Raw genomic sequence first — 17789 nt, 5'->3', positions numbered from 1 at the left:
CCGCTGTGGTGCAACATGGCTTTGCCTGGCATGGCATGGCCCAGCATGGACTGGCGTGGCTTAGCCCAGCACGGCCAACGTGGCTCAGTACAGCATGGCTTGGCCTGGCATGACCAGCTCAGCATGGCCCGGCCCAGCCCCAGGAAGAAGCTCTGCATTGCCATCCTTCTGGTGCCAGGGCTGAACATGGTGATCCCAACGAGTGTCACCAGCTGCGGGGCTCCTCCTCCTCCCCTCACGCCTGGTTGCAGCCGGGGAAGCTGTGCCCATACCCCCTCACTGCCGGAGCTGGCATCCAGCTGCTCCCCAAGAGCACCTGCCTTCTAACCCACCTGTCTTGCCCCAGGAGGGCAAATCCTTCCTAAGCAGGGAGCAGGTTGCACATGGGATCAAGAGCTCTGTCTCTTGCCTGAGGGAAGGGCAACTAGAACATTCAAAACCAGCTGTAGCCAGGTCCTGCTACACCTACAAGAGAACACGCCAGCCCTGGCTGCCACCCAGTGGCACTGCCATGTTGCCATCTCCAGCTAGGAGAGCCCACCCACCGCGGGCAGCTCATTCTGCCCACCCTGGTGCAGAGGAAGCTTTGGGGTGCCCTGCTCTGGGTTGCCACAGTGGCTGCTCCATCTTACCTTCAGCCAGAAGGCGGCTGCATCACTGCCCGCGGGCTAGAAGCATAGGGGGGTCCCTGCTGGGGCCACCAGCCAGCTCCGAGGCAAGCTGCAGGCAGCAGCATGCTTTCAGAGGAGCAAGCAGACCTGAAGCGCCAGGACTTGTTCCTGCTTTGGGCTTGTGCCTGAACAGCTCTGTAGCTTTTCCTCTGGTCTTGACCACTAGTGATCCACTCAGATCCACCCAGAACAGTGCCTGTCCTTGTTGTGACCCATTCATCGCTTGCCTCATTACCCCTCGATAAGTCTTTAAAGCTGCTTTCACAGCTCACTCTCCTGGGGTAGGAGGCAGCTCCCCCGTAATCCTGTCACACACGTAATCCTGTCACACACGCTGTCTCATGTCCTGGCTCTTCTGCTTGGGAGCAATTTTTGTCAAATGTGCACAAATACCTGCACAATTTCCTTGTTCCCTTCCCTCAAGCTTCCCTTTGCAGCGATGCCTGCAAGGACTTGGCAGCAAGCACTGTTCTTCGGTTCTCTTTGTCTGTGCCCAGGCATCGCCTCTTCCCAGTACCCTGGCTGTGGGCTGCCAGGGGCGGGAGAGTGCTTTGTGCCCAGCTCACGCTGCGCTGCTGGCACACAGAGCCACAGAGCCTGAACACAGCGAGGTGGGAAGGGAGCTGGGAGCCCGGGGTCACTCCGCCCCGCAGCTCCCCTCTCCGCGGTGCCATCCTCTGAGCAACGGCCCCCCCAGCTCCGGCCTGCGCCAGGGCAGCAATCCTGCGGGCTGGCTGAGCTACAAGCAGCATCACATGGCAGGAAAGCGCTCCCCGCCTGGCTGTGCTCCAGGGGTCTGGCACCCCTCACCCCTTCCCAAAGGCTTCAGCTGTCCACCCAAACCAGGCTAGGTGACAGCAGCCACATAAACTGCTATTAGGACCGTACGGTTGGGCTGACCCGTCCCGCCAAGGCTACAGACAAAACTCCCCTCCTCTCCCACACCATTCCCAAAGCATCTTCCCCCACCCAGCCTCAGCGCGTGCAGCTCCCCAGCCACCTGCTTTTAGCAGCAATGCCTCCGATGCCTCCACCAGCCAGAGGGAGAGCCCACTTGGGCTGGGAGAGCCCCCGAGCCACGGCTGGGTTCCCGGCAGCTGCGCAGGGCTTGTGCTCACAGGGGGGGCAGCACAACCCCCCACTCCTCCTTTTGTACCACGCATGCTCCTGGATCCCTGCTGCAGCTGGGGTCCTCTCCTAGGTCCCAGCCCCCAACCTGCTCGACAAAGAAAAGACTGCAAGAACAATAGCTCATTTTTTTCCTTTTTTCTTTTGTACACAAATATATACAGGGTATTATACACATCTCTACACAGACAGTGCCACTCAGAACACACAGCTCTCCGTGGGCAGAGCCCTGATGGCCACAAAGGCAGCCCTGGGCCACGGCCGAACCTACAGAGACTGGAGCATCCCAGTCTGCCTGCTGGACTGGGGGGCAAGGGCAGTAGGTGGGTGCAAGATAGGGAAGCAGGATCAACATCCTCCCTGCCCCAGCCTGGGACTGGACCAGGAGCTCTCGGCTCATATGCTCATTTCATTTCTAGCCCATTCCTGGAGCAGATGGGTGACGCTGTGCCCCTCCGCACCTGCACGTGCTCCAGCCCTAGCCAAGCCCTGGGAGCCAGCATCGCCTGCCCTCCCTGTGTACTGAAGACTCACAACTCTTCCCCTGCGTCCCCCCTTTCCTCCAGGCCTGGGATTCCTACAGAGAGGCATACAGGACAGTCAGCTACACCCTCCCCAGAGCAGCCCCCTGCCTGCTCTGTGGGTCCAGCTCCCCTCCTCTCACAGGGAAGCAAGGGGGAGAAAAGCCATGGGATGTGACCGCCCTTCCCTGGAGCAGAGCTGACGCCTCACTTGTTCAGGTCTGTTAAAGTGCTTGGAGCTCCAGGGCCAGCATGGGTGATCAAAAAGGTTAAGTGACTGTCCCCTTCCAGGTGGCCCATCAGACCCTGGAGGGCACACCCCAGTGAGCCCAGCACCCACAGATGACAGGCAAAGGGAGGGACAGTAGTGTCTGCAATGAGCACCAAACAGGATGGTGGCAGGGGATTGAGGGAAATAAATATAGCTCAATAGCAGGGAGATTTATTATTTTCCTTTACATTTTACACAAGGGGAAGGGGGAAGCAATTGAGGGCAACTGATCCTGACCAGAAACCTCCTCACAAAGAGCCTTTAAAGAGGGTCAGGCTTCCCTGCAGGTGCCAGGGGATCCAGTCCACCTCTCCGGCCCATCCTGACCCCTGCCTGCCTCTGGACACAGCTATTGCCAGGGAGGGGGCAAGGGCAGAGGTAGGGGAGGAATAGCCCCCCTCACTCAGGCTGGGTGATGGCAGGGGAGCCTGCACCCAGTCAGGGCAGGTGAAGAAAGCCAGTACAGCCCCATGAGGATTTTGTGCTCCTACAGATGGTAGTCTTGCTCAGAGAGGGCTCCCAGGGGCTGCTCTCCCAGGGCTCACTCCCTCTCTGACAACCTCAGCTGGGGGAAGACCCTGCAGCAGCTCAGGGAAGGCAGCCTATGGGGCCCCGTCACAACCAGGCAGCACCGACCCCGCAGGGTGCCAAGGGCCTGCAGTCCAGGACCCTTTCTCCCCTCTTCCTAGCACCCAGGAGACCCCCAGCACAGCCCCCCTGTCCCCAGGTCTGACCCTGCCGTGCAGACAGAGGGCAGCAAAAGGGGCTGTGGTACCACACAGGGGTCAGGTTGATTTGTTTGAAAGGGGAGTATAATGTGCAAAAAAAGCCACTTAAAATGATGCTGCAATCCCCTGCCTGTGCCCCTGGGGAGGAGGGGACAGGACCTGGGGGAGAGGCTGCCCGCGCCTCCTCCTGCCCATGAGAAATGCCCTCAGAACCCCTCACCCTGGGAGGGGGCAGCCTAGCTCACACTGGCCCCACACCCCTTCCCTGGGGTGATGTCACCTTTGACCACAAGGCCAGGCTGTCACCTTCCCTGGGGTGGGAGTGAAGTCTGTCGCCAATCCCTGCACCCAGCCCAGCTCCTAGCACATCACGCCAAGTGGATGCTGCAAGGGGTTGAGAAAGGGCACAAGCAGGCACAGGGAGAAGGTGCAACAAAAACCACTCCCCTACCAAGGTGGGGCATCCCACACACTGACTAAAGCTTTTCGTTTACCACCTTCCTGTAAATCTAATAAATTATTAGTGTTCCTTGCCAGGACAGGGGACAGAGGGGCCTGCTAAGACGACCCCAAAGATTCTCCTTGTGCCCCTCCCGACAAAGCACCCAGCCTTCCTCCTCCCTGCAGATCCAGAGCAGCACCAGGGGGGTCACAGTCCCCCTCCTCCCCAGCCCCCAGGGTTTTGGGGTCCAGGGATGCATTAAAGAAGGTAGCTAGTAAAGAGCATGCCCGCCGAGCTGCCAGGCTGGTGCAGGGGTGGAGGGGCAGGGAAATGGAGAGCTTGAGGCAGGGCCCCTGCCCTCACTGAAGGCAGTGGCCCCGGGGGTGGGCAGGCAAGGGCAGCAGCTGGCACCCGTGGGCGCCTCTCCCTAGGTCTCCGTGCACACAGCCTGCCCCGCTCCTGGGCATCCTTCCCCATCTGCCCTCTGAGGTCCCTACTGGTGGATCTCGTTCTCTATCAGGCTGTCCTCACACGACTGGAAATCCGTGTCATTCATGCCATCTGTGTTGATGAGCTCCTCATCCTGCGACCCCTGCTCCTCCGACTCAGTTGCTTCACCCTCCGGTGAAGAGTCCTGCAGCACTTGGGCGATGTACTTCTGGCCAGGGCCAGGCACGGTGTTGGTGAGGCGTGGGGAGAAAACAGAAACGCATGTCAGCCTCAGAGGCTCCTCGTGGCAGCAGAGCACAACACACACAGTGCGACACAAGAGGTTGAGCATGGGGATACACTGGGAGGCTGAGGAAGTGTTCAGACCCCATGGGATGTACTGGGAGAGGGGGTAAAAGCAGGGCTGGCTTGGCCCTACAACAGCGGATGTGCCAAACACCAGCATCCTGGAACAGGCGGCATCCCCAGGGAGCCAGGGCTAGGAGAGCATGGGGTTTCTCAGCTCTTTGGAGCCCATTATGACTAGGAGACTCTGCTCCCTTTTTTTTGCCAGTGGACACATCCTTCTGAGGCTGTGTCTGCCTCCTATGGGGAATCTCCTTTTGGCAAGATGCCACTGCCCTTAGGTACATGGAGACTGGGAAAGAGCCTGGGTTACACGTCCACACCCCAGCCCTGCTCTCCCGAGGAAGCCAGTGGGGGGCTCTGCTTTACACCATCTCTGCATGTATCCCCTGAACAACTCTGCAGGCCTCCAACTAGAAAAATCTTACAGTGGAAGGAAGCAGCTGGAATGAGCCAGTGAGCCAAGAAGAAGTAAAGAAAACAAGACTCTGGGATCTCAGAGTTGGGCAGGGGAGGGGAGAGTCTCCAGAGCATTTTCATGGCCTTAAAGGCAATGCCCACAGAGACCCCATTGCACTGGAACTAGGACCAGCCCCCCAGTGGGTGACAGCCTTTGCTGATGGGCAAGCACGCAAAGATGCTGAACGAGAACGGAGACTGACCCAGCTGGATTCACCGTCCCAGCTGAGAGAGGCAGAAAGTAACACGGTGTCTGGGAATCAGCAGGAAAGAGTTGTGTGGGGTGGGGTAAGCTGGGGAGGTGTTACACTTCATCACCCAGCTCAGGTGAGGGGCACAGCACTCAACACTTGCCTCCCACCCTCACTGGGAGACTTTGGGTGCTGCCTCAGAGAGGTTAGGAGCAAGGTACTTAGGAAGTTACCTCCCCCTTCCCAAACATGAATAAGGAGCGTGTCAGGGTATGGACAGGGACTTACAGCTGATTTGGGAGCTGGCAGACTGGTGGCAGGTCTCCCATTCTGCCTGTTTTCTATGGCATCCACCTCTGTGTGGTCAATCTGGAAAGGAAAGGAGAAACCAAGAGACTGCTGGGGCAACACGTTTGCTGTTCCACCACAGGAGCAGCATATCAGCAGCGTGGACAGCCTTGGGACTGTTGCCTCTGTGGAGCCAGGGTTGAGAGGCTCTGCTGGGGAGCAGGCTGGGACCCCTGCTGTTCTGCAGCTCAGCTGTGCTCTCGAGGAGAAGCATCCTGAACCCCCACCCAGCACTCCACCTCACCTTGTAGTTGTGTGCGCTGAGGTATTTGAAGTGCCCGAAGCAGACGTGACACAGGCAGATCACAATGGTGATCACAAGGACCACGAAGGTGAACATAGAAGTGGGGGCCAGGAACCCTGGGGCAAAGGAAGACCAAAGTGGCAGTGTCAGAGGGATGCTGACCATGCTCCGTGGCTGGGGACTGCCAGGACCACAGCCTGGCCAGGGAAGCAGCTCTGTAGGTGGTCAGGGCTGGCATCCCAGCCCAGCACTCACCTGTGCGCATGGTAGAGAAGAAGAGAAGCCAGAAGAGGCAGAGGATGGGGGCTGCCACCACCTGGTTTACAGCCCCTGAATGGATCTTCTTGTCCAGCTTAGCAGGCAGGTAAGCATAATACAGGTTGTATCGGTCCACCAGGTGCTTCAGCAGCATGTACATGAGCCCTGGGAGAAAGGGAGCGATGCCAGCAGAGTGGGGCATCAGCCTCTTTCCCAGTGCCTCTGACTGGCAGGTAGTATCTCCCCAGCCTCTGACACAGGGAAGTGGAAGGGTATCACTTACCAAAAGGGACAATGATGGGGCAGGTGATGCTGTATGTCATGACCACAGTGAAGACGCACATCATCCAGGCGTAAGCAGCCCCAAACTGGAACTCATAGGCCTGGTGCTGCAGGAGGGAACAAAGAGCCATCAGCATGACCCTGGGAGCTGAGCGAGGGTGTGCAACACCCAGCTGTACACACAACACTGGGCAAGCGCCACCGCAGCACTCCCATCCCTGGGTGGGGCCACGAGCCACCCCGCCAGCCCCGCTACATACTCTTTTGACGTTCCTCCGCTCGGCCGCTGAGCGGGCCAGGCAGAGGCGTATCATGTACATGAGCAACCCAGGGATGCGCAGCAGGTCCATGGCGTTCCCAATGAAGGCAGAGGCAATGACGTAGTTGACAAAGAAGGCCCCGTTGTCGGGCAGGAACACACACCTGGAGAGATGCAGCAAAAGTGGGCTGCAGGAGGTGCTTCCCCCTTGCAGGGCAGCAGTTAGGAGGCCCCAGTACCTTTGGACACCAACAAGAACCTCCCCCACTGCAAAGAAGGGCCTTCTGCCTAACTCCACTTACTCAAATCGCACGGCAGCTTCAGCGAGGAATTTTTTGTCAAACAGCCAGCGGAAAAACACATCCAAGCTGTGGGGGAGGGGGACAAGAAGAGGAATGTCAGAAGCAGCAATATGGACATGCACATGCAAATATAGGGAAGCTGCTTTAGGAGGGCTCAAAGCTCTGACCATAGACTGCTTTGTTCCCTCTTTGGGTCTGTCACCAGCAATTATGTAAATCAGACACTGGAAAAAACAGTGCAGCACCCAGAAGGGTGCATAAAACTTCCCACTCATGTGTCGTCTTCTCCCTTTGCCCTGATCCTATCAATAAACTATTTTCCTCTCTCCCCTGTTTAGGCATAACAACCATGCAAGGAAGAGGTGACTGACTCTACAGAAGAGTACTAGGTACCCTCCAACAGAGATTTAAGGAAATCCCTTAGGAGAAACAAATCCCATTTCCATCAATTCTAATTTTTTGATATAAAATTGTCATCCGCTGGCACCTTGGGTTCTGGTGGAATACAGAGCTCCAGAGGCAACAGCAGGGGGACCAAATCCTCAGAAGGAAGTGCAGTCTGTTTAATGGTATCTGGTCAAAATGCAAATCTGAAAGCATTTACCTGCCCAGATCATAAGGTTATATGCAACAAGGTGTTTTTAACCCAGCCAGGAAACGTTGCTGTAGTCACCCACTGGGAAGGAGGACTATTCTTTTGCCTCCGTCAGAGGGTTTGTCTGTTCTCAGGATGAAGTTCACCACTGAGGGGCTGTACCCTGAATCCTGAATTTGGTGTGTGTGTGTGTAGATCCCCACCTTACAATCTGTAACTCACTCCCTACCACAGTAAGGATCCCCCCCATCTCACTCCCATCCCCGGTTTTTCCTTCCTCACAGTTTCCCTACTCAGCCACTGTTCAGTGCTGGGAGCCGATGCCGATGGCTGGCAGCTGGTGCATTGCTATTTGCCACAGGGCATTTCTATAACCCCTGCAGGAAGATTTGGGGCTCACATACAAACAGATGAGCATTGCTGCAGCCTACACATAACTATCCCACACAGACAGACAGCGCAACCTACTCAGTTATGGCTCTAATGGGGAATTCACTAGTTTTGTGCAAAATCTGGAGTGCACAGAGGTGAGGAGTGCCTCCTTCACCAGAAGACCTCGAGTAGACTTTTCACATGCATCATCAACTGTGCCAATTCTTGCCGAGTTATTTCTAACAACTTGTTACATACACATGTCAATACACCTGCAGGTTAAATCAAAAAGCTCCTAGAGACCCAGCCAGGTATGGTCTGGCCTAGTCCCCCAACTAGAACTAAATGCTACCTTACCACGGGGATGGTGGCCAGGGCACTTGTGCAGAGAAAAGGACGTGGTGCAGGAGAATAACAAAGGGCGCACCTCAACCCTCCCCACACTCCAGGCCTCTGCACTTGCTTTTGCTTCCCATCACCCCTACCTGCTCAGGCCCAGCGATGGCAGCAGCAAGACCATGAAGATGAGGAAGGTGTAACACTTGTGCATGGTCGTCCTGTTCTCCCCAGACCTGAGGGCAGAGAGGAAGCTGTTAACCTTTCACTATCACCCCATCCATCCCAGGGGCTGCCCCCACATTGCCTCCTTATCAAAAAGGACTTCCCAGTATCTAATCTGAATCCCACCCTGTCCACCTACTGGTACATGGATATACTCCCTTTCCCTCCAGTATGTCAGAGGTCTGTTTGCAAGTCCCAGTTCCTCCCGCCTTGTCCCACAAGCCCCCCGCCCCTCCCCCTCAAATTTTTAGAGGAATCTCTGCAGTCATCTCTCTTGACCTGTAATCAGAGCTGGTGACATCCTCCCCACCAGTCTTTGCAACATAGAGTGGAAAACAAAGTTTACATTGCACGTCCTGTGGGAAGAGTGCCTCATAGGTAGCACTCTTCTACTGCTTTGCACTTCAAATACCTTCCCTATGGCCAGAAGCTGTAGGAGCTAAGGCGATTTTCCCTTGGAAAAGTTATAACTTACACACGGGTACAGGCACACCACCCCTGCCCATTCACCTGAGCCAAGGCTTTCTTTGCTACTAGCATTTCTCACAGTAACCAGTTCCAACTCCTCCCAGGTTTCTTCCTGTAGTGGGTTTGCACGGCAAGGCTTTGGTAGCAGGGGTTATAGGGGTGGCTTATGTGAGAAGCTGCTAGAGGCTTCCCCCATGCTCAATGGAGGCAATGCCAGCCAGCTCCAAGATGCATCTGCCACCGGCCAAGCTGAACTAATCTGTGGCAGCGGTAGCGCCTCTGGGATAACATATTAAGAGCTGGAAAAAATATCTGTGCCAGTGGAAGAGAGGAGTGAGACTATGTGAGGGAAACAACTCTGCAGACACCAAGGTCAGTGCAGGAGGTGCTCCAGGTGCTGGAGCAGAGATACTCCTGCAGCCCGTGGTGAAGCCCACGTTGAGACATGCTGTCCCCCTCAGCCCATGCAGATGAACCGTGTAGCAGATCCACCCACAGCCCATGCAGGACCCCACGCTGGAGCAGGTGGATGGGCCTGAAGCAGGCTGTGACCTGCTGGAAGCCCACGCTGAAGCAGGTTCACTGTCAGGACTTGTGGACCCACGGAGAGAAGAGCCCATGCTGAAACAGGTCTGCTGGCAGGACTTGGGACCCTGCGGGGGACCCGTGCCTGAGCAGTGTGTGAAGAACTGCAGCCCGTGGGAAGGACTCATGCTGGAGAAGTTCATGGAGAACTGTCTCCCATGGAAGACACCCCACACTGGAGTAGGGGAAGAGTGAGGAGGAAGGAGCAGCAGAGACAATGTGTAAGGAACTGACCATAACCCCCGTTCCCCACCCCCCTGTGCCACTCAGGGGAGAGAGGTAGAGAAATCAGGAATTAACTTAAGCCCAGGAAGAAGGGAGAGGTGGAGGGGAAGGGTTGGTTTTGTTCTGATTTGGAACGGTAATAAGTTTGACTAATTCTTCCAAGCCGAGTCTGTTTTGCCTGTGACGGCAATTGCTGAGCGATCTCTCCCTGTCCTTATCTTGACCCACGAGCCTTTTGTTACATTTTCTCTCCCCTGCCTGGTTGAGGAGGGGAGTGACAGAGCAGCTTTGGTGGGCACCTGGCATCCAGCCAGGGTCAAGCCACCACACTTCTTGTAGACCTATGTCAAGCTCTGCTCAGCCAACCAGGCTGCACAACAGCAGCCAAGGGTTGGCAGAACAGCTGTCCACGGCACACCACAAGTATCCATGAGGTGTAACATAACACTGCACTTGGGAGTGGAAGGCAGCAGTTCAAGCAGAAGGATCCAGCCGGGAGCTTTACGTCAGCGGGAAGTGTCTAGTGGCCAGGCAGCACACTGGTATGACTACGAATAGGCATTGGCTGTCCTTACCTGGTCCAGTGTGCTTCGAAGAAGGCAGAGTAATACACGATGGTGGGCAACAGAGCAGAGAAGCACCACAGCAGCAGGGTAGGGAAGAACTGGGTAATGATGGGGTTCTGCAATGAGGCAGAGAAGAGACCAAATGTTACATGGTGTGGCAGCTCTTGTACCAGACACGGGTACAGCTGTCTTTGCTGATGCTGAGCCCCCCGCACCACGGCTGCCGCTGCACCCCCCCCTCATGGTCAGGCTGACAGGACCTGGGAAATGCGGGCAATCTCCTTCCCTACCCTCCAGGGCTGTTGTGCCTCAGTGTGGTTCCCATGCTACTCATCCTGCACCCATCTCCAAAGGCCTTACGTTGAGGTACTCCACGGGTTTGGTGACATTGAACTTGTCCATAGTGGTGATGATGATAGCAGGTGTGGTGAGGAAGAAGAGGAGGATGAAGAGGACCACGTTGATCACGAGGCAGCGGATCCACCAGATGAAGCCCCGGATGGAGAGGTGTTCCCTGGGAGGGGGAAAGGAGGGCATCAGGATGGCTGCATGGAGGAAAAGGGCAGGTCCAGGGCCTCATGTGCACACCATGGCCCAGCTTGCACGAATAGCACTTGAGGTGTCAGCCCTATGCCTTCCTCCTCCAGGTCAGATCAGACCTCTAGCTCAGCCCGGCTGGGCTTCAGCAAGAACAACTCATTCAGTCACCAGAGGAGCAGATGGGGAGGAAGAGAAGGTGCACCCCTCTCTCATCGGCAGGGCCCAGTGAGCCCCACAGAGCTGCTCACCAGTAGATGTTTTGTGGGTCAGGGGCATAGCTGACGGTCCAGTTGGAGACGTGGAGGGACTCGCTGCAGGAGGAAGCCCTGGGCTCCCCACGGCATGCACAGCCCTGGCACTTACAAGCGTTGAAATCTTTGAGGATTCTGCAGAAGAAGAGGTAGGTGCTGACACAGAGGCCTGGCAAGGACAAGCTGAGGAGCATGCCTTAGTGCTGGCATTCCTCTGGTTTAAGGTGAGAGCTGGGACAGGTCACCTTTTGGGGGAGGACAGGACCCTTTGCACTCACATGGCTGTGATGGTCTCATTGTGGAAGGTGACAAAGGCCATCCCCAGAGGTTTTTCATTCACCTTCTCCTTCTCCCTCTTGTAGTCATCTTTGAGCTTCTCCTCCAGCTTGGTATAGTACTCGATGGCCTCCACCTGGGCAGGGGGATAGGGGTCAGAGCAGAGACCTGGGGACCCAAGCCCCCACATGCCCCACCACCCAACATCTCCAGCTCTCCCCCCACCTCCTCACAGCCCCTGATGACACAGCAGCACAGATGGCCGCAGGGCTTGGGATTGATCATGGATGGTGTGTTCTCCTTGCTCTGCAGGTTGGTGAAGTAGATTCGCCCACGCTCAGCTTTCTTCCTGAAACAGGAGAGCAGAAGAGAAGAAAGGGAGGAAAGAAAGAGGGCAGCTCAGAAGAGCTCTTGTGGCACTTGAAGGGGGAGCCCGCAGGACCAGCACACCCTGACTTCTCATCCAGACCAGGGTTACCTCTCCGCATCGAGGAACATCAGTCGGGCCACATCATAGCAGGGACGGGCCTCTAGGACGGTGCAGTTGGCGTAGGCCTCCCTGTGGATGCGAAGCACCAGCTCATCACATCTGGCACCAAAGGCTGTACCCTCAAGCAAACCCCACACATCCCAGACTTCGCTCCTGCCCTGGGCCAAGAATCATGACACACAGCAAGAGCTTGCTGCGGGAAGCGGGGGAGCCAGTAGGCCCTTACAGAAGCAGCAAGACATGGGGCAAATACTACATCCCCCGGGCTTTGGCACAAGGAGTCTCTTTGGACTTTTGCTCTGTGGCAGAAAGTAACCCCTCTGACCCCACACCCCCTTCTCTGCCTTCATGGGCCACAGGGCTTATGGTTGAAAAGAGGTAGAAGGGCTCCCAGAGAGTAAAAATAATTTCTCCTCTCCCCCTGGTGCTTCTAAACATGGTGGTGACTGTGTGCTCACTGAAGTCCTGATGGAAAAGGAATTTATTTATTTTTTTTTGTTAAAAAAGGAAAAGACACTTTTCTACAAGTCTGTGACCAGAGCAGAAGCAGAACCACAACATCCCGTAGTCACTGCTTGAGCGCCTCCTACCTGCACCTCATCTCTGAACCTGGACATGTCCTGTCCACTGCTTACCACTGACCCCCTATGGCTCTGCAAGAGATAGCTGGGCATATCCGAAGGACACTGCACATTCAGATAAAGATTTGTGCAGAAAAACAGAAGTGAGATACCCAAAATAAAAGCGTTCACCGATTTTGACTAGCTTTCTGCTCTCAATATATTACTGCCCTTCCACTAGCGCTACCCCAATAAAACCACCCCCATTACCAAGCAGCGTTTAATTAGGGACACAGTGAGACTCACTCAAAATGCTTCTTGATCTTCTCTGGCTCAGCATATTTTGAAATCCCATTGATGAAGAGAGTTCGCTTAACCTGGATGATAAAAAAAAAAAAAAAAAAAAAAAAGAGAGGTGAGGGCAGGTAGATGCAGATGTTGTGGAAGACTGGATTACAGCAAAACCCCAAGGCTAAGGCTCAGGTCAGTGATGGGGAAGGGCAGCCCCATCATTTCTAGCACCCAGAGCTCCCCATCTCCTATGCTTCCACTAGCTGTTGGCATCCTGGTGCACTGCAGATTACCAGGCTAGGGGCTTACACTGCAGCTGCCTGAACAGAAACAGGGTCTACCCTTCAGAAATGAAGGAGGCAAAAGCAGCTGGAGCAACTCTTGAGGAAGGCATAGGGTCCCCCACAGATTCACACAGCGCAGGCCTCTCCTGTCTCCCCACAAGCAGTCAGGGCTGCTGCTCTGAAGGAGATTTACCTCTGGACAGGCAGAATAAGAGAGCAGCCAGAACAAGACAGCCCCAAATTGCTGTGGGAAGGGGGGTCCTCAGCACTCTCTCAAAGGCCACCTGATTAGACAGAAGGGCATGGGAAAATGCGCCTAGGAGAATGGCCAGATCCTGCTCACCAAGTCATCCTCTTTGTAGCGCATCTTGGAGGTATGCCGGCGCATGCTGTACACTGTCAGCAGCAGGTACAGGAAGGCAAAGGACGTGTGCAGCCACAGCAGGTTATTCCTGTAACAAGGGAGACCACAAAAGTCAATGCAAGTTTACCACTACAAGTCTGCGTGTGGCTGGTCAGGCCCTGAAGGTGCTGGGGCCACAAGCAGTGTAACCAGCATGGCACCCACATGCCCTACAACCAAATTCCAGGAGCTCAGCCTGGAAATTAGAGCAGGGACAGCAGCCTCACAGCAAGGGGCAGACATGCAACCTTCAAGGAGGTGAGCCTCTGTAGCAAGTGGACATTTATGAAATAACCCCTGAGGGCCTCAATTATCTATCCCACCCCTACCCACACTTACCCGGAATTCAGGTTCGCTATAGTTGTCCTCCCAAAGCTGTAGGCATTGTTTTCTGGGGAGAAAGAGGCAGACACAAGCATGTTCACTTATAGCGAGTGGCACAGAGCACCACTAGGGTGGGCTACGGCAGAAGTCTCAACTGCAGAACAGCCCAAAACCCCACACTGCTCAGGATTACCCTCTGGATGCATTATGCTCAAAAGCATAATGTGAGCATATGGCTCAAAAGCAGCCAGGATTTGTCTGTGTTAGTCCTGTCCTGCTCTCCACAGCTCCCCAGTGGTCTGGGAGACAGTGTCAAAAGCAACTCCCCCAGCCCAGCCAAAGGCTCCCTGCTCTCACCTAGCAAGTCCCCTGAGAAGTTGACAGGTAACACAATGCCCACGGAGAGCACACCCACAGCCACCAGCAGCCCGATGATGTGCCTCTGGAAGGACAGGTAGTGCACTGCATCACCCCCGCACTTGTCCCGTATCTCGTCATCCCTGCCAGGGAGAGAAAAGCTGTCAGGCAATCTTCTACGTTCCCTTGGGTGCTGGAGAAAAGCACTGGGTCATGGCTCCCCTCCTGGTTCGAGAACACATGGCAACCCTGGTTCTGCCCTACAGAGCTGTGTCCAGGCCCCGGGGTAGGGAGCCCAGAACCAGCCTTGAAAAGCCTGGGCAGAAACCTGCCTGCACAAGGCTTACTGCTGCCCCAGTACCCATGCCCCTGCCCCCCAGGACAGGCAGCTGGACATGAGCAAACCCCACCTCACACCCTTCTGGTGGGCCTTGCCTCTCCTGCTGAGATTATCCCACAATGCTCTGAAGACAAGAAGTGCTCAGGAGACTACTCCTGAGCATCATCAGGCTGGGGGTATCTCCCTGCATCTTCCAGTTCCCTCTTTGCAGCCATTCCTTGGACAGCAGTGTCCCTAGCAGGAATCTCAGGGAGAGGGGCATCTCTGCAGAGCAGTGATCAGTGTTTCTGAGATGGGACCAAGGCAGAGGAGACCTGGGGGCTGGGTGCTCTTCTCTGTCACAGCCTCACTGTGTGACCTTAGTTTTAACTTTAGGACTCATCATCTAGTCCCGTCTTTGCTCGTCCTCTCCGGGGACCCAATTTGCTTGTGCTCTGCAGAGAAGGGGCTGCAGCAAGGGCAGCAACTTCACACAGCTGTACTGTGCTAGGTGTCCCAGTGCCCCACATTGCCTCTCCTCCTTCCCCATGTGGGTCCCCCTGCGCAGGTCCTGGGGCACTTACTTTATCCTGAAGATAGCCGTCAGCCAGGAGCAGAAACCCTGTGCAGGACAGAGACAGGAGGGTCTCGCATCACTCTGTGTTCCCTTATCCCTGCTCCCTCCTTCAAAGGCTCAGGGACCAGGCCGGTGTCCTTGTACCTCCACAGACACGGCTCAGGGAGAGACAGACCACAGGCACCCAGAGGTGCAGAGCCATAGATGGGCCAAGGTGAAAGAGATGACAGTGCTACTCCACGGGGCACAACACAGGCTGGACTCCGCCATGCGGCTGTCCCCTACCAACTAGCAGCTCAACCTCCCAGGCAACCCATGGGCTCCTGGCTAGCATGGAAGATCTCCACAGCCTAGGGATAGCCAGAAAATTCACCACACAGGTACTTTAGCCATCATCCTGGACAAGAGGAGCTCTGCAGGGACCAAGAAGGCAGGCTGGGCCAAGCCAGTGCTTCTCAAAGGACATCTTGGGGAGAAGTATTTCCTGGGAGCTTCACAACCTATCCATCACACCTTGTTGTCCTGCTGAACTGTAACTCCCCTTTAGAGAAGAATACAGCAGTAGAGGTAGACAATGGTGTGAGGAGGAGCTGGCAAGTACTGTTTGTAATGCTGAGATGATAGTTTGGACAGATGTCCGTTAAGCCACAGGAATGTACAGCCTACTTATTTATGTGGCTTCTAGACGTGTGCTTAGTTACGTCTCCTTGAGCTCCATACCACACACACACACGACAAGGTGTGGGACTTAAGGCTTGGGAATGGGCAAAAAGTGTTTCTTCTGAAGAATCCTTGGTTCAGACAAGCTGTGGGCTCCTGGCCACTCAAAGGTGAGGTGTTTTGACTCTTGCTACTACTCACATTGTCCCTCTGGTCGAAGTCCACAGAGCTGGAGACAGAGGTGAGGCGTTCGTAGCGGTCATGGTTGTCAGAGTGGAGGGCGGAGGCTACGCTAAAATGACAAGTGGGAGGTGAGGGAGAGAGTTAGAAGATGCAAGGAGGCAGCCTGGCAGGAACCAAGAACACCCGGAAGATCAGAGGTTAATTCAGGTCAGTTTGCCCCAGTGAGATGGGGAGAGGTGAGATCAGAGAGCAGAGGTAGCAGTAAGCAGAGACCCCTCCTCAGACGGCAGCCCGAGCCTGGCAGCTCCCATGGGCTTGGCCATGGAGGCTACTCGCTCAGCACCTTCCGAGAGGCACCCGCCTGACACAGCAGCCCCTGTGAGGATGGGCTGGCAGCAGCTGCCACGGAAAAGAGTTGAGGCCTGTTTAGTTTAAATAGAGGACAGGAGGTGGGAACCAGAGGGTGCCACAGCCCCTCTGGCTCCAGTGCAGCCACGAGGCGGCAGCCCCGGCACTCCGGAGAGGTGCCGGCAGCAGCTCCCATCCTGGAGGGCCTCACTCACCTTAGGCAAGAGGAAGGCCAGGAGTCTGGTGGGTTATAATATTCCGCTACACCAGTCCTCCCTGCCCTTAGTACTTCAGTGCAGGGAAACCCGGGAGAAGGAACGCAGCTGAGCCCCAGTGGCTGTGCTGCCTGGGACCAGGCTCAGCCCAACGGGCTCCACAGCCTCAGTTGAGCCTCCTGCCTGGAAATCCCTCCAGCAGGAGCAGGGCAGACTGCTAGAAATGAATGACTACAGGCTAAAGGACAGGAAAGCAAGAGAGGTGAATATCCCAGAACTCTTTACTCCAGGCACAGGCAGAGACCTAGATGAAGAACCTGCAGCAGAAGCATTCAAGACAGACAACAGCCCCCACTACAAATGGAGGCAGCGTGCAGCTGGCAAAGGAGACAAGAAAATCGTCCAGAGACCTAAATTAAATAGCACTTGCAAGATGACAACAGCAGGCTGGGATCTTGGAGGTACAAGAAGAGATATGGCTGATCTGAAGGCTAGAAGCAAATGAAGAACCCCAGATGAAAACATGGTCTCCCTGTAACCAGTACAGGCTCAGGAAGATCAGATGGACAAGAATCTGGAGAAGCAGCAGCTAAGAGAAGTGCTAGAGATGAGGGGGATGACACTATGGGAAGAAAGACAAGCAAAGTCCCTGACGACCCTGCCAAAGGAAAGATGGATGGACACGTGGCCTCCCTCAGAGCAGAGCAGCACCTGCTGAGTCCCTAGCTGGAAGTAACACAGAAAAGGAAAGGAGATTAGCTGAAGGTCATGGGACTACAGCAGTGCAGATTAGACAGTGGTGTGCAGCCTTGCGACTGTGTGGCCCGACACCTTGCTCTGCTGGAAGGACAGAGGAAGCTTCAATCAAGCTCTCAGACCTTCAGCCCTTTAAAAATCCCAGAGATGCTGCAGCTGGGTGCAGGAGCAGGGGCAAATTCCTGCTGTCTGCAGCCCCGAGGAGAGCCCAGCACCATGACACTGTGTGGTTTTGGCTCATCGGTACTGGAAAAGCAGAGGACAGTGGCAGCAGATGCAGCACAGGAGGGAACAACTGAGGGGAGTGCCATGGTATGAGATGACCAGGCTAACTCAGCACCATTCAGGGGGATGCAGATGATAATCAGGATGACCTGCAGTGCTCGGAAGACAGAGGAGGCCAAACCTCGCCTAAATGGGAAGCTGAAGAGGGAGCTCCAACGGTACCTGCACTTAGGCGGAGGCTTTTTAAAGCAAAGCACTAACAAAGCAAGTGGGTGGAGGCAAGGTTGCCTTAAACTGCAGGAAGACTGTGGTGGAACCCTGCCTGCTACCCCAAGTTTGGTGCCAGCCCTGCCGCAAGAAGGACAGGGTCTGAGGCATGGCTAGCCTCAGGCCAAGGGAATCACAGGCTCCAGGAGGGGAGGCCAGGCATGCCATGGAAAGGGCTTGTGGCAGTGCGAG

The 17789-nt window shown here is 55.5% G+C and overlaps 1 protein-coding gene across 2 annotated transcripts in view; it reads right to left on the bottom strand.

Moving 5' to 3' along the window:
* Nucleotides 1–1922: 1922 nt before the first annotated feature.
* Nucleotides 1923–17789, bottom strand: part of TMEM63B (transmembrane protein 63B) — a 48936-nt gene continuing 33069 nt past the window's right edge. For both annotated transcript variants that reach the window (XM_055725682.1, XM_055725683.1), the window contains 20 exons: nt 15805–15895; nt 14951–14988; nt 14048–14190; nt 13706–13757; nt 13307–13415; nt 12695–12765; nt 11817–11897; nt 11564–11687; nt 11341–11474; nt 11060–11197; nt 10632–10785; nt 10281–10387; nt 8352–8438; nt 6900–6965; nt 6599–6761; nt 6340–6445; nt 6054–6221; nt 5799–5914; nt 5495–5575; nt 1923–4419 (listed from right to left, as the gene is read on the bottom strand). In XM_055725682.1, coding sequence (XP_055581657.1) covers nt 4255–4419; nt 5495–5575; nt 5799–5914; nt 6054–6221; nt 6340–6445; nt 6599–6761; nt 6900–6965; nt 8352–8438; nt 10281–10387; nt 10632–10785; nt 11060–11197; nt 11341–11474; nt 11564–11687; nt 11817–11897; nt 12695–12765; nt 13307–13415; nt 13706–13757; nt 14048–14190; nt 14951–14988; nt 15805–15895 — 2194 coding nt within the window. In that variant the 3' untranslated portion in view covers nt 1923–4254. The remainder of the gene's footprint in view (nt 4420–5494; nt 5576–5798; nt 5915–6053; nt 6222–6339; nt 6446–6598; nt 6762–6899; nt 6966–8351; nt 8439–10280; nt 10388–10631; nt 10786–11059; nt 11198–11340; nt 11475–11563; nt 11688–11816; nt 11898–12694; nt 12766–13306; nt 13416–13705; nt 13758–14047; nt 14191–14950; nt 14989–15804; nt 15896–17789) is intronic.

Source organism: Falco cherrug, chromosome 13, assembly GCF_023634085.1.
Source record: "Falco cherrug isolate bFalChe1 chromosome 13, bFalChe1.pri, whole genome shotgun sequence".
Classification (NCBI taxonomy): domain Eukaryota; kingdom Metazoa; phylum Chordata; class Aves; order Falconiformes; family Falconidae; genus Falco; species Falco cherrug.
This window is presented reverse-complemented; position numbering and strand designations above follow the sequence as displayed.